The sequence below is a fragment of the Bubalus kerabau genome, chromosome 3 (genome assembly GCF_029407905.1).
Source record: "Bubalus kerabau isolate K-KA32 ecotype Philippines breed swamp buffalo chromosome 3, PCC_UOA_SB_1v2, whole genome shotgun sequence".
NCBI classification, from domain to species: Eukaryota; Metazoa; Chordata; class Mammalia; order Artiodactyla; family Bovidae; genus Bubalus; species Bubalus kerabau.
In genome coordinates, this window is record NC_073626.1 from 178,294,659 (window position 1) to 178,315,780 (window position 21,122).

Consider the following 21,122-nt stretch of genomic DNA (forward strand, 5'->3'; position numbering starts at 1 on the left):
ATAATACTCTTGCCTGGAGAACCCCATCAACAGAGGAGCCTGGCGAGCTGTAGTCCATGGGGTCGCAAAGAGTCAGACACGACGGAAGTGACTAAGAACACACATACAAACTTCTTCAGCAGCCCCAACTACACTGTAGTTGTTTAGAAAAAGAAAAGAAAACTAAACTGTAATATTAGAAGTCAGAACAGTGAGTACTTTGGGGCGGAGGGAAGAGAAGGTGGTTGGAAACGGCCTCCTGGGGTGTGCCTGGTGGGAGTTAGGTGGGAATTTGCTTCAGAAAATTTTATGGACCCTCAGGTTTTATGTGCATTCCTGGATGTGCGTTATATTCACAATGAAAGAGTTTTACCGAAAGGCAAGAGGAGATTGAATCAGGTCCATGGGAATCTAAATTCCTTTTTTCCTAGATAGGATCCTTATCCTTATTTCACACTTTGCAGGAGACCCTGGTGTTTCTTAGAGAGTCTGTTAAGAACCTGAAGATAGCCCTAAGAAAAGCAAATTAGAACAACCATTGGTAGTGTGTTTGCCTGGTATCCATTATGAACCCGGGCTGGGATTCCAACTGGGCACTGGGAGGGAAGCAGGAGGGGCAACGCTGGGACCCCTGATCCCAGGCTTTCATCCTGAGGTGACAACTCAAAGAAAAGAGCTCCAAGTATATACAAAGGTATTTATACTGATGCAATTTATAATGAGAAGATGCGTGAGAACCATCCAAGTGGGGCCACAAGGGACTCACCACAACCTGTGGCCTAAGTCCCCTCCCAGGCCATTTCATAGCTCCCCACCCCAAATCACTGTGCAATTTCCTCCCTCAGTCCTGAGTTTATGTCTGTGAAAAATCTTACAAAGGCTTAAGAATCAAATATCATTCCGTGAATCACCTTTATTGGGAAGGCTTGAATTACTTGAAATGGACACTTCATGACCACACACATCCCTGGCTCTGATGTACGCTGTCTTTGTCATTTAGCCGCCATTTGTGTTGACTGTGGGGTCTTTCAATGACTTTTTAGCCATTTTAGGGTTTTCCCTCAAGCACCTCTTGGCAAGAAATCTGAGCAGTCTCTCGGAGCATCAGCAGTGGTTCTTCCAAACCAGAAACTTGTGCCAGAGCCAAAAGTGTCACAGACGAACGGCGAGTGCTCCAGACAGGGACATCTTAGCTTGATGGCCGGAGGCACCAGTGTGCCAGTGAAGAAGCTCTGCCGGGACTTGCGACTATCTGAGGACATTGTCTCCTCCTCCTCTTGGCTATCTCTTCTTACTGGAATACGATCTGGGACATAAGGCTCCCAGGAAATAACAGTAGGGGACCAAGTGAATGATCTAATGCCACCTGTGTGCCAGGCACAGTGGGGGTGGGGGCAGGTTGGTTACCAGTCAAGTCAGCAGCTCTGTAAGGTCTGCGTGCTGTCCAAATTCTACACATGAGGACATGAGAGATGCTAGGAAGGTGGGGATTCTCATTACTTTCTTGCTCTGTGACCCTGGACAAGCCACTTAAACTCTCTGGGCCATTTATAATAAGAAGTGTCCTCCTCTGGGAAACACAAATAATAATTCATATCCCCTATCTCCCAACTCAGTGTGGAAAAGACTCTGAAGTCAGACAGACTTGGCCCAGAGCTTTGATCCTGCTTCATATGCTGCGTGACTTAGAGGATCGGAGGTCATTTCACCGCAGAACCTGGAAACCAGAAATAATCCAGTCCCTGCTACACTGCAGGGAATGAGGTCAGTGGCCTCCTGCAGGCCGGGTGTAGAGTGCTCAGTGAGTGAGGGGTTTCCTCCAGCCCCAGGTGCCTTTCCTGCACCTTGAGAGCTCGCCTCACATCAGCTCCTCCATGGGGGCTGCCTCCTCCCGTCCCCACCTCCCAGCTTGGAGCTTCGAGGTTGGGGGCAGGGAGTTGCGGGCATCGGGGAGGGCACTGCAGCTCCCCACGTCCGTCCCCGTCGAATCACCTGTAAAATGGGCAACAAAGCTACACGGGTGCGGGTGCCCCCGGGGCGAGCTGCTTTCCGCACCTCCCGCATCGGAAGTGAAGGCTGGCGGGGCAGGGGGCCTCGGATGTCCCCTCTGCGATGGGAAAACAGTCACCGTAACTGTCAAAGGACGTGCGGCCTGTCTGATTAAAAAAAAGCCAGGGTCTGCAGGCCGGAGCTGCGCGGCCGAGCCAGGGACACGGCCAGGGACGAGCGTGGAGGTGGGCAGGGGAGCAGGCGAGCCTGGGGCAAGTAACCCAGGGCTGGAGTCTGGGCTGAGAGCAGACAGTCCTGGGGGGCCCACCCAGCCCTGTCGGTACCATTTCGTGTCTCCGAGCCGATCGCAGGACTGGGCTGGGCCAGTGCTGCACTCCCTGGGGCGTTAGGACATCGCAGGGCTCCACGCCGGGCGAGTCTGACTGCAGCCTCCATCCACCCCACGGCCACCCCTGGCTTTGTCCCCTGCGGCCCGGCCCCGTCTCCCCCGACGTCCCCGGGGGGCAACCCTTTCTGTCGCCTGCAACCTGCGGTTTGCAGCGAATTCATCCGTGAGAGCCCAAGGCCGGCGACCCCGGGTTCGCAACGACAGCCAAAGACCAACACCTGCGCGCCCAGGATCACCGCGTGGGGAGTCGGTGGAGAGACGGGATTGGGCCGCGGCTTTTCTATTCCGAGAGCCGGGGCTCGGCGACCCCTGCCGGGCCTCGGCGGGCTGGGTGCAGTGCCAGGGATTCTCCGCCAGGTGGCGCCCGCACGGGCCCGCCGCGTCCAGGCTTCCCCGGGCAGCCGGTCCACAGGCTCCCTGGCTCCACGGCTGTGTCTGTGACGCGTTTTTCGCCCCCGCCCCTGCCTCTGGCCTGGGTACCAAGCCTTCTGCATGGCCCAGAGGCAGAGGACTGCTGCCTGAAACTGGAGTCCTGCCTCATTGTGATGGGAGAGGGTGAACTGGGATGACTTGACTCTTCATCTTTCAGTTTCCTATCTTTTTGCCTTTTCATACTGTTCATGGGGTTCTCAAGGCAAGAATACTGAAGTGGTTTGCCATTCCCTTCTCCAGGGGACCACATTTTGTCAGAACTCTCCACCATGACCCGTCCATCTTGGGTGGCCCTACACAGCATGGCTCATAGTTTCACTGAGCTGGACAAGGCTGTGTCCATGTGATCCATTTGGTTAGTTTTCTTTGATTGTGGTTTTCATTCTGTCTGCCCTCTGATGGAGAAGGATAGAGGCTTGTGGAAGCTTCCTGATGGGAGAGACTGACTGACGGGGAAACTGGGTCTTGTCCTGATGGGCGGGGCCATGCTCAGTAAATCTTTAATCCAATTTTCTGCTGATGGGTGGAGCTGTGTTCCCTCCCTAGAAAACTAAGATTGTGGCATCTGGTCCCATCACTTCATGATAAATAGATGCGGAAACAGTGGCTGACTTTATTTTGGGGTGGGGGGGCTCCAAAATCACTGTAGATGGTGACTGCAGCCATGAGATTAAAAGACACTTGCTCCTTGGAAGAAAAGTTATGACCAACCTAGGTAGCATATTAAAAAGCAGAGACATTACTTTGCTCACAAAGGTCTGTCTAGCCAAGGCTATGGTTTTTCCAGTAGTCATGTATGGACGTGAGAGTTGGACTATAAAGAAAATTGAGCACCAAAAAATTGATGCTTTTGAAGTGTGGTGTTGGAAAAGGTTCTTGATAGTCCCTTGGACTGCAAGGGGATCCAACCAGTCCATCCTAAAGGAAATCAGTCCTGAATATTCATTGGAAGGACTGATGCTGAAGCTGAAACTCCAATACTTTGGCCACCTGATGTGAAGAACTGACTCATTGGAAAAGACTCTGATGCTGGGAAAGATTGAGGGCAGGAGGAGAAAGAGACGACAGAGGATGAGATGGTTGGATGGCATCACTGACTCGATGGACATGAGTTTGAGTAAACTCCGGGAGTTGCTGATGGATAGGGAAGCCTGGCATGCTGCAGTCCATGGGGTTTCAAAGGGTCAAACGCAATTGAACGACTGAACTGAACGACCCTTCACTGGGCTGTGTGACCTTGGACGTGTCACTCACCCTCTCTTGGCCTGTTGCCTTGTCTTCGCGGTACACAAAGCAGTTCATTCAAGACCTTTGGGTCCTGGCACTTGACCCAGGTTGTAGACAGAACTGGCACCAGTTCAGGGTTGCAGTGTGGGGTCGGAGAAACTGGACTGTACGATCTGAGAGCTTGGGAGCCACTCTCTGCGGGATCAGGGTGACTGATAGGTAGATGGACAGATAGAGCGTCCCCACTGGTCCCTGGCTTTTTTGGCACAAAGGATGGGAGGATGCCTGGCTGGGCATGCCGCCAACACCAGGGCTCCCCTGACCAAGGGGCCTTGCCCACAGGATTCTCACCTTGAGAATCCCAGACTCCAGAGGGGCCAGCCCTACCCCCATCACCAGTGCCGTGGCACTGCCTGGCTCATCTGCAGTGTGACTTGTCACCAAATGGAGGTGCCACACCCCTGGTGTTTCTGTGGCAAGGACTCCTAGCCATCTCCCGGCATCCATTTCCCAGCCTCCCTTGGAGCTGAGTGTGGCCACATGCCCTAGTTCTGACCAGTGGGAAAGAAGCATTTCATTCTCCCTGGTTGGTCTGCAGACTCAGGGACAGGGAATACTAAGCATCTTCAACCATGAAGATAGGGAGGGTGCTGCACCCTAAGGATGACAGAGCAAAAAGATGGAAGGAGCCTGGGTCTCTAACTCTGCTGGTGGTGGGGTCTCCTTATTGATGCTGCACAGCTAGTGCTCCAGCTGTAAAGAGAAATACATGTTTAACTTGCTTAAAATCATTGTTCTTAACTTCTGCTCTAGCAACATCAGCAGTTTCCTTGTTCGGTCATTGAAATAAGACAATCATACGACTAGCTACTATTTAACAAGTGCTTACTGCACCAGGTATATCAGTCAGCTTTCACTAGGTTATGCTGCGGTAACAAATTAGTCCAATCTCAGTGGTGTACAACAAACACAGGCTTCCTGATGGTGTTACATGTTGGCCCTGAGTTGTCTGCAGCCCTGCTCTGCTCAGAGACATGCCTCCCTGAACAGTGCTGCTCTTCCTAACTTCCAAGGGAGGAGGGGGAACACGTAGGTGTGATTTTCTTGGGTGAGGCTTCTTGCTCTGAGGTTCCTACTGTGACCTGTCTGCTGTGAGCCCTCCAGAGGGAACAAAGGGGGAAAAGATCTTCGCTGGGAACCTGCAGCTGGGACCCTCCTTTGCTGGGCACACGTCATGGCTGAGGGCATGGGTGCCAAATAGGTGCCCAAGGTCACATTTCTGGCCAGCAGGAAATCTTGCTAGGAGATCACTCAACTCCCAAGGTCCCATCTCTTTCCCCTAGCCCGGCAGTCAGGACCTAGAACCCTCCTCCAGGCTTCAGAGAGAATCTACATTTCTACCCCTACTCACTTGGACCTCCTGACCAGTTTCCCACTTCCAGTCCTTAGCTGATTGGACCAGGGAGAGACACCTGATCCAAGCTGAGCCAATCCAAATATTCAAGAAATTGAAAAAGGACACAGAAGATGAGATAGAATATTGGAACTAAGTTAATAGCAGTAGAAATAGTAACAGTGAAAATAACGGCAGCTAAGGTGTATCAGGCGCTTCTGGGTAGGATCTGTGAGCGCTTGACAAGTATGAAATCCTGGTAACTGGCGGTAGTCAGATGAAGTGATCTGAGTCTCAGAGAGGGGAAAGGACTGCCCTGAGGTTATCTGGGCACGCATACCTCTGTCTCCCCTGGGATTAACTTCTTTAACAGAGCATTCCAGGATCTTCAAAACCTGGTACCAGATCCCCTCCTACCCCATCCCCCGCCCTTCCCCCAGTTTTCTCCAAATGACTCACAATTCCTTTCCTTCCCGCCTCCACACCTCTGCCCTTGCAGTGACTTTTGCCTGATCTCCAAGTCCCTGCTTAAACACCTCCTCTTCCAGAAAGCCTTCATCATCCCTCTCCTCCACAGCAGATGCCCTGGGCCCCCAGCGCTGGACACAACCCAGAGACCACAAGCGGTGCTCCCTTTGTATGTCCATCTTCCCTGCAGATCGGCCTCCTTAAGGGCAGGGCCCGCTTCGGGTGGGCACCAGGTGCTGAGCCCTCTTGTACCTGTCCCACTTCATTCTCTTGGAGTGGGGGATTATGTTTATATCACAACACCATTTTACAGAGAGTGAAAAGGAAGGCTCGGGAATACAGAATGGCCTCCCCTGGGTCACACAGCCTGTTAAGTGGCTGAGCCATAGTTCCAGCCTCAGTCTCAGATGCCTAGGTCTGGGCCCTAATCTAAATCACTTCCTTCTCTACCTTCCTTCACTCCTGTCTCTGAAAAAGGAGGCGGGGAGGGTCCCAGGGCAGGGGTGAAGCAAGGGAACTGGGAGGGATCTGGGTGGGCGGAGGCCAAAGCAGCTGGCTTCAAAGACAGAACCATAGGGCCTGGGAGGTGGGGACTGCTGCTTCCAGACACTTTTCCCCATGGCTTCCTGGGGCTTCCTCTCCTTCTGCAGGTGGTAAGTTTCCCTGCCTGCTCCTGGGTCAGCCCCGGCTCCGTATCACGCAACTCCTCTCCCGTGTTCTCGGAGAAACAATTCAGGTTCCACACCGACAGTCTGTAAAGTCCTTCCCCAGGTACACAGGGATCCAGCCTCTCCTCTGTTTTCAGACCTCCAAGGGCTCACAGTGCCAGGGGGTTGAGCCCCAGATGTTGAGTCTCCTGTTTGAAGTGCTCTGTAATCTGGCCCTGACCCCCTTTCATGCCATCCTCTGCTACCCTCTAGCACGTGACTCCCACCCATGCCTCCAGATTGCCTGCCTGCTCACCTGGAATGTCTCCCCGCTCTGCAGCTGGAAAAATACTCTGACCCTGAAATCCAGCGGGGGGACTCCTCCTCCATGAAGTCTTCCCTGCTGCCTGCCCCAGACATGGGGTCAAGCTGCTGCTTCCTCAACTTTTGGTGGCTGGTCTTTTTACCACCCCCACACGAAGCATCTGGATGAGGCCCAGGGCTGATGTCTCTCTGGCCCCCAACAGTCAGCCCAGAGGAGGTGGCTAAGGAGACACAATCGCTAGCCTCAGCTTCACATTTTATTGGTGTAAGAACCAGCTAAAGGCCAGAAAAACTCTAGCATGGGGCTCCATCCTCATCGTAGCCCTTTGGGGTTGTTCCAGCCATTGTCCCCACTTTGCAGAGGAGGGAAGAGAGGCAGAAAGCAGGGGAGCTGATTGGGCCGCAGTCACGGGACCAGTGGCAAGCTGCGTAACATCGTGGTTAAATCTGGTCCCCAGCTGTGCCACCCACCGGCTGTGTGACCGCAGGCAAGCCTGGACCTCACTGTCCCTGTCTCTGTACGTGTGACAAGGGGTGACGACGATGCCTCACTCTCACAGCTGCCTGGCACACTTAGGGAGGTTAACAGGTATGAAGGGCCCGGCAGCAGGGAGCTCTGCGCGGTGGTGGTATTCCTGCTGTTGTCTCTCTGTCTAGGGGCTCAGGTAGGGGGCTGGCTTCATCCTGTCCCCCCGGGGCGGGGATCTCAGCTCCCTGCCCTTCCAGTGTCACATCGGCTCTTCTCTGGACTGTGGAGGGCAGCGGAGATGGGGAGCTGGTTCTGCCTGTGGCACCGAGACACCTGGTGAGAAGCCTAGCTTGCCAAGCTCAGAGCTTCCCTGGGTGGGAGGAGACGGCTTTGGGGTCCATATCCCAGAGCCCTCTAAGGCCTTGAGCCCCAGTGGGACCTGTGACTCTGGGGCTTGAAGCCCAGCTCGCTATTTACCAGCCGGGTCACCCTGGTCGAGGCCCCACCCCTCTGGGGCTGTTGGTGTCCATCCTTGTAACAGGGGGCCTCGGGACTGGGCTTCTGGACTCTACTTACCCATCAGTTCTCTCTGAATGGGCACCCCAGCCCTTTCCTCCCTGGGAAGGTCACGTTACACAGGCAGGGGCTGTGACCTGGCTGAGGGCACCCAGCAAATGACTGAGCAGCATAATCACACCAGGGGCTCAGAGCCAGGCTTCCACTCTGAACCAGGGTTCTGGATTCTTAGTTGAGCCTGTGGTTCCATTGCAGGTTGGGGGGAAGGGGAGCCCACTGGCACAGGGCTGTGAAGGTTTTAGAAACCTCTGGGGCTCGGGCAAGAAATCCAGGGCAGACTAGCCCCAGGCAGATGCACTGTTCTAAAAATGATGATGAGAGAAGATGGATTCCCAGGTCCTGCGGATGTGTGGCCCCAGGGTGGGGCTGGGACATGCAGGCGTCACTAGTCGCTTCCTCCCCATGGTGGCTTCTGGAAAGCACCTGGAGCCTCAGTTAGGCAGGGACCTCAGGGTCACCGTGTCTGTTTCTCTGCCTTCACAAAGAAGGCTCAGGGTAGCACGCTGACCTCTGTGGTCCCTAGGGGACAGCTCACCCAGGCCCCTCCTGGTTCAGAAGTGGAGGGGTCCAGGCCATACAAGGCCGAGGCACAATTTGAGATCAGTGTCCCAATATTGAGACACTGGCTGTCTACACACCTGCACACCCACAGGGCTAAACCATCAATGGACTTCCCTCTGTGGAGGGTCGGGGGGCACCAGTCAGTCTGACTGCGTGTCTGTGGGCAGGTCTCTTTGCTCCTCTGAGCCTCATCTGTAAAGTGGGCATTATATTGACCTCCCTGAACCCTCAAGAGAATTGAAAAGGGTTGTGTCCAAGAAGAGGGGCCCTTTTCTCCCCAGCCACCCCAAATGACCAGAGAAAGTTTCTCTGACCCACAAACTCTGTCTTTGGGGTCTGAAGCCCACAGGCAAAGGGGGAGCAGCTGTTCAGTGGTTGTCCGCTTTGTGCCAGGGGCTGAGCATGTGGACTCTAACCTTTGAAACACTGAGAGTATTACTCCCCGCTTTTTTGCAGATGGGGAAACAGAGAGTTTTGTTTTGTTTTGTTTTCTTACCTCCTGTTGCCTGAAATGGGCCCCAGGGGTAGAAATTAGGAGGGGGCCCAGTGGCAGGGGAGATGGGCCAGTTGAGGGCCAGTGGTGGGCAGGCACTGAGCTGGGCACAGGGGTGAGCAAGAAAAGCTGAGTCCTGCCCCTCAGAGCTCATGGCCACAGGGGACACAGACAGGACATAGACTCAGTTCCCAAACACTGATTTCAATTCATCTACGTGCAGTGCTGCTGCGGGGAGTCTTGTGTGTGTGTGGTTAGGTGGTGGGGGTGGGGGGGAAGGTAACAGAAGGGTAGAGGACAGGCTGGGCTGGGCTGGGGGCCCAGGGGAAGCCCTGCGAAGGTCTGAAGGATGAGTAGGAGGCAAGGGGACAACCAGGGGCGTACGAGCTCCCGACAGGGGGCAAGGCACGTGCCAGAACACAGAGGATTTGGGGATAGAAACAAGCTCAGCTACCCAGGAGGCACGAGTGAGAGGGGCAGGGCTGGTTTGTGGAAGGAAGAGGGATCTAAACTCAACTCCAATACTCTTGCCTGGAAAATCCCATGGACAGAGGAGCCTGGAGGGCTACAGTCCATAGGGTTGCAAAGAGTCGGACACGACCGAAGCGACTTAGCACACGGTACACAAACTACACTTGGAAAAAAACTGGGGAGCCCCCTGAGGGCTTGAAGCAGGGAGTGAGTGAGGAGTTCTGATTCACCCACCTCTGAGACCTGGGTTCATCTGATCGTGAGTAGAAAGATGCTTGGTGCCCACCTGCGGAAGAGCAAGGCCTGGCCTGCAGCAGGACAGGGGCACTGGGGCACTGATTCAAGATCCCTGGACCAGGGTCCACAGGGGCTTGATGGATTAGACAGAACCGGGAGAGGAAGGTGCCCAGATGACCCTGAACTATCTGGCCTTAGGCTGGGTGATGGGTCCACTCACAAAGTGAGAAGAAGGGAAAGAGCAGGAACCGACTGCTCCCCGTGGGTCCAGGCAGATGGCTGGCTGCTGGAAGCGGGGATCCTCCTGGGGCCCAGGATGGAAGAAGCCCCAACACTGGGGAGGGCAGAGTCCTGAGGAGGGCAGAAGGCGGGAGGAACAGGTGGTAAACGGCGGGGCAGAGGGGGCAGCGGGACGAGGCCCGGGAGACCCCGGGTTGGCCTCTGGAGTTGGTGACCCAGTGAGCCGAGAGGGGCAACGGGGTCGGGTGGGGCTTGGGGAAACGCTGAGAGGGCGGAGGTGGGGTCCGTGTGTGAGGAGCGGACAGAGGGCGAGAGGAAAGGTCCTCCAGCGGAGCAAGAAGCGGGAGGAGGCAGGAAGGAGGCTGCGGCCCCAGTGGAGCGCCGGCCACGGCCCAGACGCGAGCTCGGGCCGCAGCAGCCTCGCGGCCCACGCGGGCGGCAGGAAGGCGGTCTCGGACCCGCAGGGATGTGGCTCCGGGGGCCGAAGATAGGCCTTGCCCACTTGCGGCCTCCTCGGGGACCCCGGCCTCCGCGCGGTCAGCCTACGGGGTAAGCCCCGCCCCCGGCGGTGGCCTCGGTCTCTCCAGAGGATGCTTGGTCGCCGGTGGCGGGGCGAGGCGGCTTCCGGGGCGCCTACGCCACCCCTGGTCTTCTCGGCCGAGCCAGAGGACCGGAGCCTGGGTTCGAGGCCCAGTTGTGCAGTGTGGCTCCGGGACCCGGCAGCGGGCTTGGGGTGGGGGGGGCCGAGTTTCCCCTCCTGGCCCCCCGGCGCACAGCCGGGTCTCATTACCGCCCATCCCCCTTCACGAGCGCCCCGAGGGCCGGGGGGTCTCGGCGACCGGGGGAGGGGCGGGTTATAATCAATCCCAGGCCGGAAATTCCTCCCGAGGGGCCCTAGCTGGGCTGCGGGAGTGGGGTGGGGGGGGGGGCGGCCGGCGCGGAGGCTGGCAATCTGCCCGCACCTCCCCGCCCCCTCCTCCTCCGAGTCCGCCCCCCGCATCATGGAAACTGGGCCGCCGGCCGACCCCCTGGCTCCGCGCCACATTCTTGCCTCTGGGGGCGGGCGGGACACGAAGGCCTGGCAGCCCCCTTTGGGCCGGTCCGCGGGGGACGCCGCGGATTTCCGAACCCGCCTCCTCATTTGAGACCAGCACCGCCTCCCCACTCCCGCTAGGCAGCATCTTCTTCGGGGAGGCTAGGGAGGCCGGCGACGCTCCATCCGATTCCCTCGGCTCTGAGAATCCGGTTCTTCTCTATTTACCTCCCCGCCAACGTGATTGGAGCAGGGCATGGCCACCCACTTCAGTATTCCTGCCTAGAGAATCCCAAGGATAGAGGAGCCTGGCGGGCTAGAGTCCAGGGGGGTTCCAAAGAGTCAGACACTACTTAGCAACTAAACAGCAAAGTGATTCCTCTTCCGAGCGCTCGGGGGCGTACCCCGGGCTGTGCCCCTCTAGTGTGCCCCGCCCTTAACGCCGGATTTTCACCCCTCGGCATCTTGTGATGCAGAGACCATCACGCCCATTTTACAGGTGAAGACTGAGGTTCAGATGCAGGAAGGTTCAGATAGTAAGGTCGGGCGGAGCGGGAACTCTGGCCGCCTCCTCGGGAAGCTCCCCGGACGGTGCTTGGCACCTGTGGGCTCTCAGTTGCCCGAGGGTCCTCTCCGGGGCGCCTGGAAGGGACGGACTGTGCGAGGCGGGGGAGGACGTGCGGCTCGCCCTGGGTCTGCTCGCTCCGGCTGCGGGGCGAGGCAGGGGTCTCAGTCTTCCCACGTGGGGAGGGCACCCTCCCAGGCCTTCTGAAAGACGTCAGCCGGGGACTTGGGGCCCTCGGATCCTCCGAGTCACCGGGCGCGCACACAGCGCTTACCTTCGAGCCTCGGCCTTGAGACTCGCTGCCTCCTTCCAGCCGTGGGGCCGGGCCGGACACTGGCTGGACACCGGCCGAACTGGCCCCGGGGCTCCCGGTGGGCGGGGCGGGGGCGGGGCCGGACCGGGGCGGGACTGGGCCAGGGGGCGGGGCCGGGCACCAAGAGTCCACGGAGACCGCGGCAGGGCTGGAGCCCAGGCGTGCGGACTCGGACCCAGACCCACTCCGGCGCTGAGCGCCAGGTGAGCGAAACTAGGGGCCTGGTGAGGCTCGCCTCTCCACTTTCCCCAACTTTTTGTTTGGTCGCTACCTCCAGAAAGGCCCTGGGGGTTGGGGGGGAGCGGGAGCGGGGTTCCCTTTTTTCCCGCGGCAGGAGTGTGGACGCGCGTGGAGGCGGAACCCCGGAGTGTTAGGAATCCGGCCCCCGGCAACTTCCTGCGACCAGGGGTCTTCGGACTGTGGCCCCAAGTTGCTGCCTCTCCCGGGGTCCCCAGCGTCGACTCACGCCCTCCAAAATCTCAGTGTCTCTGAGCTTGTCCCCATCCCTCTCTCTGCAGGCCTCCGTTTCCTTCCCTACCCGCCGGGACCCGAGGGTGGCTCGAGAGTTGGGACGGGGGCGCCAGCTCTGGGCTGGGGCTGGGGTGGTCATTTCTCCAGTTTGGGGCTGGGGAAAGAGCTCCATACTCAGAGACCAGGCGGGGAACGGGCCTCCCCTCCTCCCAGGACGCTCCCAGGGCTGTGCCGAGAAGTGCCCGGGGTTGGGTCCTGTGTGGACGCCCCCCCCGTCCTGCGTGGCGTGCGCTGCGTGACCCCAGCAGACCCGTCCACTTCTCCGGGCCGCAGTTTCCCTCTGTGAACCCCAAGCCTTGGACGCGGAAGACGCCGGGCTCCGTGCTAGGGCCTGGGCCTTCAGCGCTTCTGTCGGAGGCAGGGATGGGATGTCCTGCTTTGAGCTTTGGGGTGCGGATGGGGAGAGAGAAGGGTAACAAGACCTCCTTCCTGGGGCCTCGGCTACGGGTTCCAGCGATGCAGCTGTTGGGAAACCAGACTGGGGCAGTCAGGACGCACTACTGGACAGCGAGGTCCTAACCCTCCTCTCCTGCGGGGCCCGGAGCTCCTGGGCCGGGGCACCGTTTCCTCCCACACCCTGTCTTTCGTGGGGGCTACATCACACGTATCCCGGCTACTCCCGCCCGGCCTGGATTCAGTCCCTCAGGCCGCAGGCCGGGTCGCACCAGCAGCTGGGAAGGGCTTACGCCTGGCGGCCCAGACCCTGGGGTGCAAGGGCGGTGCTGCTCTGGCTGGGACGCGGGCCACTAAGGCCTCGGGCTGAGGAGGCCGGAAAGGAGGCCAGGCGGCGGGAAAGGGGGATGATTCATCCGGAGGAGCCCGAATTGGAAACGCTGCAACCTGGGGGCCAGGAGAGGAGCTCACCAGCAAGGCCCGGAGCCTGGCACCCATGGCCCCCTGCCTCCTGCCCGGACCGTAGATGGGCGGCTGGAGGAGGGGAAGGGGGCTCTTCGCGGAGTTTCAAGAAATCCTGCGCAAAGTCTGCCGCTGGTTTTGGTCTGAGCGGTCTTCTCAGAGTCTAGCTCAAGTCTGTCTTGCTGCAGCTTCAGTGCTGACTGAGGAGGTCTGGAAGGAGGGGGCGGGCAGGAAGAGGCTGGAGTCCGTGACAACCCCCACCACCACCACCACCTTCCTCCGCTGCGGTACGTGTAGCGCAGAAGGGGGAAGGGGGGCCCGCGAGCGACCCCGGCGGCCCCGGGCGGCCAAGTGCCCCCTCCCTCCTTTACTATATGGTGCAGCCACGTGCGGGGGTGAGCTCGATCGCGGGCGGGACTTACCCTGCAGACGCCGCTGCCGGGGGCCCCACGCCTCCCTGAGCCAGGGACCCGCAAGCTGGCCAAGAGGGCGCCGGCGGCCGGAGCCCCGCAGCCGAGGATGCGCCAAGGAGCAGCCCGCGCCCCCCTCCCTCGTCTCCGCCCGCGGGTCCGGCCAACTCCGGCTTCTGCCGCGCGTCCCTGGCTCGGAGCTCCGCTGCGGAAAACCCGAGCGGGGGCGGCTCCCCGCCTCGCAGCCCGGGAAAATCCGGGGGTGGCCGCCAAGGATCTCCAAGCGTGCTGGGCGAGGCGGCCCCCTCTTCCCTCCCAGACTGGGGCCCTCGACATGGCGCTCCGACCTTAGGCCCGTCGGTTCAGTCCTTGCCTCCCCACTTCTCTCCGCAGAGCGCCCAGACGGCGGCGAGATGACGGCCGGGAGCCCTGGAGACTGCGGGGAGGTGCGGAGGAGCCCCGAGGGCCGCGTCTCGCGCCTGGGCCGCCGCCTGGGCCGCCGCCGGCGCGCGCGCTCCCCTCCTGAGCCCCTGCGGGTGCGGGCGCGGCTGCGGCTGCGCTCGCCGTCGGGGGCGTTCGCGGCGCTGGGGGCGCTTGTGGTCCTGGTGGGCATGGGCATCGCGGTGGCCGGCTACTGGCCGCACCGCGCCGGAGTCCCGGGACCCCGGGCTGCGAACTCCAGCGCGCCTCCCCTGAGCGAGCTGCGGCGCGAGGGTCGCGGCGCCGGCCGAGCTCACGGCCCGCACGAGCGGCTGAGACTCCTTGGGCCGGTGGTCATGGGCGTAGGCCTGTTCGTGTTCATCTGCGCCAACACGCTGCTCTACGAGAACCGCGACCTGGAGACGCGACGGCTTCGCCAGGGGGTGCTGCGGGCTCAGGCGCTGCGGCCCCCGGACGGCCCAGGGTGGGACTGCGCGCTCCTCCCCAGCCCCGGCCCCAGGACTCCCCGAGCCGTAGGCTGCGTGGAACCAGAAAGCTGGGACCTGTCCCCGCGTAGGGGTACCTCACCCGTCCCGTCAGTGCGGAGTCTGCGTTCAGAGCCAGCTAATCCTCGCTTGGGGTTACCTGCCCTGCTTAACAGCTACCCGCTGAAGGGCTCAGGACTGCATCCACCTTGGGGTCCGCGGCCCCAGGCCGGCCATGTGATCATCACCGTGCAGCCCTCTGGCTCCTGCATCGAACATTCCAAGTCTTTGGATCTGGGCCTCGGAGAGCTCCTGCTGGGGGCCCCAGCGGCTCGGGACTGCGCTCACCGAAGCTGGCCACGGCTGGACCGCCTCAGTCTGGGGGGTTATGCCAAGTTGGGAGCAGGAGGGGACTTGGGGGCCCGGGTCTGAGGAGGAGGGGCACAGCCTGCTGTGAGGCTGCAGCGTGGACCGTGGTACAGCCCTAGGAGTCCTGATGTCTAGTAGAGGTTTCAGTCACATCCCAGCGGGGGAGGGGGATGGATGCTCCAGCCCCAACAGCTGCCAAGGCCTCCTGACTTACATGTCGGCAAAGAAATGCCAACTGCACAAGGGTTCAAAAAGCTAGAGAGGTTGTGTTTTAATGTGGACTCTGGAGACCAGCAGGACTCAGCCTCAGGAATTCCTTCAGCCTCCAAAAGTGGCCTTAGCCCTGGACAGATATCTGAGGGGGCTGGAGGCCCAGGGGATGCATCTGGTGGGTGTCTTGGCACACCCCAAGTGATGGGTGAGGGTCCTCAGACCTGGAAGGTAGGTTGTGGTGTTACAGGCTGGGACAGGCGCCCTCCAAGGTGGCACTGGTGCTGGGGTTTGGGCCTCTGGGAAGATGGGCAATGCCATAGAGTTGAGACCTTCCACTGCCATCTGGGACTGAGCCTTTAACTCCCACCACCTAAACCTCTTTCGCCCTCAGCCATGCTGGGTACATCCGGTAAGGGCTCTACTACTGCCGATGTCTCTGTACTAGGCTCTGGCCCCTCCCCAAACAGGTCTGAGAAGCCCCCTTCTCTCCTTTGTCGTGTGGCCCATGCCGTGAAATCTTTCTCCGGGTGGCAAAAAGCATTTGCCAGTTCTCAGAAATTCTTTTATATGTTAAAGCACCCTTTTGGTCAGTGTGGATAGCCTTAGAAAATGGCTTGGATTGGGGTCTCCCTGACCCATGTTTTTCCTAAGTTGCCAGTAGGGGAAGAGAACTTTAAAAGTTGATCAATCTTCACAGAGTCAGGTTGTTTGTTTTTTTTTTTTTTTTGAGTTTATTGAAAAATGCAATACAAGAGGAAGCAAGACCAAACTAAACAGTAGTATCTAAACACTACCACCACTTCTCTTACTACAAAAGGCCCAGATGGCAGACCTAAATATTGCCTATTTAATCTAAGGTTGTTGTAATTTGATTCGGCTGCCATAGTCTCCTATTTTGTCGAGAAATGAAAACAACTACTTGATATGATTCATAATTTTTTTTTTTTTAATTTACAAAGCTCCTTCATTTTTGTCACCAAAATAAAACATTTGAGAGAGATTTGTAAAACCAGCCAGCCCAGGGACTGAGATACTGGGCAGGTATTTCCCATGAGCATTCCTTGGTGTTGGTCAGGCCGTAGCTCTGGCTCCATTTCCAAAGGTGGACTGTTGCCTCGCCACCCTTAGCTGCCCTGAAGAACACATGGTGGGGACTGGGGGCGGGCAAAGATTCCCTGACAGGTCCCTGCAGCCAGGCTCTGTGGGGCCTCAGCTGATAAATTCAGGTCCTGCTTTGTGGGTGGGTGGGTGACAGAGACCTCACGTGGCTTGGAGGAAATCTTTCTTTCTCAAGTGGAATAAAAATCAAATTGCAGCGAGAGTTGGTACTGTGGTGTGTCTGAGTCACTTTAGGAAAATGGCTGCTAAGTTGTTGACTCTGGAAATGAACTCTTCTCCCCTCTTCGCCATTTCCACCTGGACAGTCTGTTTTTCTTCTCACGCACGCACGCACACAATTGCAAGAAGGAAAAAAAAAAAAATTCAAACAACTGCCAAACGCCAAGTTCGGTAACCAGAGAGGGAGGAAGATGAAAGAGGCTTGGGAGGATAACCCTCGCATTGGCTTGTCCATATCATGGCTTCACAGTGCTGGCAGGGCATTGGAGATCTTCTGATCCAGTTTATAGTCAGGGAAGCAAGGAGAAGTGAAGTGAGCTGGTAACAGACCAAGGGGAAGTTCAGGCCCCCAATGTGTGGTCCAGAGCTGTGAAAGCAGCCACTCTGAGCGGGTATCACGGGATACAGGGGCATCAGATTCCTGACGCACGTGCCCTGCCCTCTTCCTTTGCCCATCTCCATTCCACAGGTGTCAGCTCTGGGCTCCTGCAGCTCTTCCAAGCAGCAGAGCCGGCCACTGGCAAGCAAGCTTATCTGGCACATCTGCTTGATGTGAGCTGGATTCCCAACCTCGCCACCGCTCTGGGCCACAAAGCCCTTGGCTTGGGCACCGCCCAGAAAGCCCCGTCGCTCCAGACCTACGCTCCCAGGCTGTCAGTCTGTTCCTGAGACAGGGTGCTCTCCTTCCCCCACGGCCAGTGACACATCCTACCTGAGCTCCTCCCTGTCCCTGCCCAGAGAGAGAGCTACCTGTGGGTTAGTAACAGTCTCAAGGAAGGACTCAGAGAAAAACGCACACACGTGAGATAAGTTCAAACCAACTGTGTCTGTTGAGACAAAGTTCAGCCAGTGGACTCCAGGCATGTGCTGCTGGGTCCCACTGCGGGGAGCAGAGGCTTGTAGCCGCCTCTGCTCACCGCCCTGGAGCCCCCAGCAATGGCTGGGTGTGACCCACTGTCCACCTCAGGGAGCTGACCTTCTGTCCTAGACTTAGGATTCTAAGACCGTGTAGGCAGATCTGTCTACTGGAAGATTAGAGAAGGCCTACTGAATAAAAATGCCCCCCACCCCCAAATCTTTACCAGGAATAGTGGAATTGGGGACATCAGTTACTCATTTTCAAAAACAAACAAAAAGAAACCTTAAACCCATCACAAAAATCAAGCCACGAAACCGGACAGACCTCAGATGGCAAGTGGGGATGAGCGGAGCTGGTGTTTGTGGCAAGCCCCTTTGTCAAGGGGGGTTTTGTGGGGAGGGAGGCCCGTGAAAGCCATCCCCCTGCTCCAGAAAGGATAATCTGCAAGCAGGTGCCACTGGTGAGGAGTAAGGTCATGGACCACAGTCGCCTGCTGGGTTACACTCCCTGTCACCCGAGGATTGGAGAGAGAGGCCCAGGGGTGGTCTCCTGGAAATACATCCGAGCAGATCTGGCTGAGTGAGGCAAACCCCAGCACACCCTCATGTCAAGTGCACATTCCCAGAACTAGAAAACCTTAAAAAAAAATCTCGTCAGCTTGCTTTGTCCACATCACCAGTAAAAATGTGCCATCGGTGCTTCTGGCCCAAAGTGCCTATTTCCCCGTGAGTTTTGGTCTCCTGAGATGGGAGGTGGCGGGGGGAGCTCTTAGCTGAGCCACTGCTTCTGATGAGGTAAGAGGGGAGGGAGGGCAGGAAGGTGAAGGCCACGGATACAGTCAAACATTCACAGTATCAGATATGTCTGAAGCAACGTCTTATGTCTTTGATCTAAAGAGGCTCCAAAGAGAAAGAGTTGGGGGAGAGGAAGGGAAACAGCGCTGCATTCTGAGCAGAGTCTCCACCTCCGCAAAGGGATAGGGGGCACTTGCCTAGGGCCTGCGCCTTAGGGCAGCCGCCCTGCCTGACATTCTGGTAAAGGGACATCATTGGCTCTGAGGAAGGGCTGGTTTATGAAGTTTCTGCAGTCGCCTACAGAGTATAGACCAGGGGAGGATCGGGGAGGCCCCGTTAAGCTGGCTTTGTCCCCCCAGCACAGCTGACAGTGTCATTGGAGGATTTCCAGAATGCTATGGACCCTGTCAGTGTAAGTGGGGAGAGGCTGGTCTGAAGGGGTTCCAAACCACCCCATTTAAAAAAAAAAAAAAAAAGAAAAAAGCTCTTTAAAAACAGTCCATAGAGTGAAAAGTTGCACAATTTCTGGTATCACAATATAGAAAAAGGTATTCAAAAGGATCAGTGATGTCTAGAAGACTTTCTTGGTATAAACTCCAAATAGAAAAAGAAATTGATTTTCTGGTGGTTTAGAATCAATCATCTTAAAAGTCTGAAGTCTAACTATTGCTGGTTAGCTTCTTTATCATTCCGCTGGTTTTTCTCTGGGATGGCAGATGGGCTGGGGGTCAGGGGTTGGGGGGAGAGAGTGGGAGAGTTCCTAGAGGGAAGAAAGAAGCAAAGTTTTAAAATCTTGCAAAGGAGACCTCCCTGTCCCCCTGCCAAGTTCTTGAGGCCACAGGTGACAATCAGGGCCTGAGTGGGTTTTACAGGGCCCCGTCCTACCTGGTGACTGATGGCTTCTTCAAATTATTTGTAAACTACTTTTAGGCATGGATTTATCTGGAATCCTGGCTCCCCAAAAGTCAGCTACCCTGCTTCCAACTCTCTAGTCTGGCCCCAGGGCTTCAGCCATCTCTCTCCTACCCCCCCAAAAAGCCTCATTTCCGGACAACTAGTCCTGGTTTTCATGGTTTTGTTCTCTTCCTCTGACCTCCCAGGTCTCGACTCAGAGAGCCCTGTGACAGCAGAGAACACAGCAGCAGGGAGAAAAGGAGGTGGGGAAGCAAGAGGGTGAGGGATGATTCAAGAGGTGGGTGGGGTTTACATCCACGTGTGGGGAATCTCTTCCAACCCATCACTGACGGGACTGCTGGGGCAGGAGGACACCTGGCTGCTTTAGTTGGGCACCAGGGACTTAACAACCACCCACACCCTCCTCCTCAGCCTTCCTCCGCCTTCAGTTGATCAAGTGCTGATGTGGACCCCTCTGGAGGGATAGGTCTGCCCCCCAAGAACAGCCCCTACCTGAGCTTACTCCTCAGAGATTTCGGTTTCCTGGTGGACGACCACCTTGGTCACTGACATGTCTGGGTGCTGCTCCTTTGCCTCCTTGATGGCCTGTACCAGGACCTGAGGAAGACAGAAACGATGCCCATCAGACAGAAGGCAGGCTGGCTAGTGAAGAAGGAAAGGGTCACGGGATACCACTTCTCTGGCAAGTTCAACCTTGCTGTCTGTAGAAGCAGGGCCGAGGGCGGGCTGAGCCACACTGATGACGGCTGAACCCATCCCGGGCTGCTTAGGGAGGGCTGGACACGGGGAAGGCTAAAAGCTGTCTTCAGGAAGTCAGGGGGACTTCAGAGGTGATAGGCTGGGTGGCTCTGGGAGAATTCACTCAAGACAGGGCATCTAAAGAACAAAGCAAAATCTGTGCTCAGCACAGGGTAACCCGGAGGCTCAGGACAGGAGAAGATAATGAAGCATGCTACAAGAAGGAAGAGATGTCTTTGGCTGAAGTAGAGAAAAGAAAGGAAGGGAGAGTGGGTGGGTGTGTGATATGCCATTACTTATTATTATTTCTTGATCTTCACAACTCAGTGAATCAAGGTAGTATCCTTAATTCCATTTTATAGAACCAAGGTTCAATTGTTAAAATGCTTAATGTTTCAGACCTAGTAAGTAATACAAAGGGGATTTTCACTTACATCCATCAGACTTTCCCCTTTACCAGACTGGTTTTCAGTTTCAGCAGGAGGTGGAAGGGCATGATGACCCTGTTTTAGTATCTGGAGGAGTTTTGATCATTTTAGGAAAGCAAAAAGGAGCAGATGAAAAGTTAAAGGAGAGTAATGACACCACTGGGCTTCCCTGGAGGCTCAGTGGTAAAGAATCCGCCTGTGATGCAGAAGACACAAGAGACCAGGTTCAGTCCCTAAGTCAGTAAGATCCCCTGGAGGAGGCCATGGCAATCCACTCCAGTATTCTTGCCTGGAGAATCCCATGAACAGAGGAGCCTGGGCTACAGTCCACAGGGTCGCAGAGTCAGACATGACAGAAGTGACTGAGCACGCATGCACGCACAATGACACCGCTACTCCCCTCGGGCTGCAAGTCTCTGAGCCTCAAGCTCAGAGCACCCCAAGGTGGAAGAGCCCAATACAGCCTTTGGGGGATGGCGGCATGGGATTCTCAGAGACAGCCTGTGCCCCACCCCACTCCTCCATCAGAAAGGGCTCGAGCTAGATTTGACTGGCTGATTGTTGAATCTGGCTCTTAAGACTACCCCTAGGAGGGATGGTAAGAAGGGAAATCCCTCTTTTGGTCTCCTGACTCCATGAAAGCCATTCCTGGAACTGCTACCCCTACAGAGCCCTGCTCATCCCCCCTCATCCTGTTTGCTCAACCAAGGCCCCGCCCAAGCCCTCTCTCTGGTTCCTCCGGTCTACACCTGCTCTCTGTGACAGCCTGCATCTTCTTCAAGAGCCCCCTCCCCACCCAGAGCCCACCGCGTCTTGTTCCCTCCGCGTGTCCCCATGTCTCAGGGACTGGAGGACAATCAAGCACCGCTCTGAGCCATCAAGTTGTGCATGTCCCTGTGTCATGATAGCCTGAAAGAAACCTATGATTATTTTTGTTTTAC

The 21,122-nt window shown here is 57.1% G+C and overlaps 2 protein-coding genes across 12 annotated transcripts in view; one reads left to right on the forward strand and one right to left on the reverse strand.

Annotated features, from left to right (window-relative positions):
• Positions 1-11,957: 11,957 nt before the first annotated feature.
• On the forward strand, positions 11,958-16,599 carry TMEM200B (transmembrane protein 200B). 2 transcript variants are annotated; one of them, XM_055573927.1, is made up of 3 exons: positions 11,958-12,029; positions 13,401-13,499; positions 14,016-16,599. In XM_055573927.1, exon 3 carries the CDS (start codon positions 14,036-14,038, stop codon positions 14,957-14,959), a length of 924 nt encoding a protein of 307 aa, XP_055429902.1. In that variant the 5' UTR covers positions 11,958-12,029; positions 13,401-13,499; positions 14,016-14,035; the 3' UTR covers positions 14,960-16,599. The 2 variants fall into 2 exon arrangements, with proteins under 2 accessions (XP_055429902.1, XP_055429901.1); XM_055573926.1 differs by lacking the exon at positions 13,401-13,499.
• Positions 16,600-17,256: 657 nt separating this feature from the next.
• EPB41 (erythrocyte membrane protein band 4.1) overlaps positions 17,257-21,122 on the reverse strand; it is a 180,818-nt gene continuing 176,952 nt past the window's right edge. For all 10 annotated transcript variants that reach the window (XM_055573918.1, XM_055573920.1, XM_055573924.1 and 7 more), the window contains 2 exons: positions 19,508-19,612; positions 17,257-18,860 (listed from right to left, as the gene is read on the reverse strand). In XM_055573918.1, coding sequence (XP_055429893.1) covers positions 19,514-19,612 — 99 coding nt within the window. In that variant the 3' untranslated portion in view covers positions 17,257-18,860; positions 19,508-19,513. The remainder of the gene's footprint in view (positions 18,861-19,507; positions 19,613-21,122) is intronic.

Excerpts from the sequence above, each read along its gene's own strand:
- TMEM200B (XM_055573927.1), top strand. The coding sequence starts at position 14,036 with ATGACGGCCGGGAGCCCTGGAGACTGCGGGGAGGTGCGGAGGAGCCCC.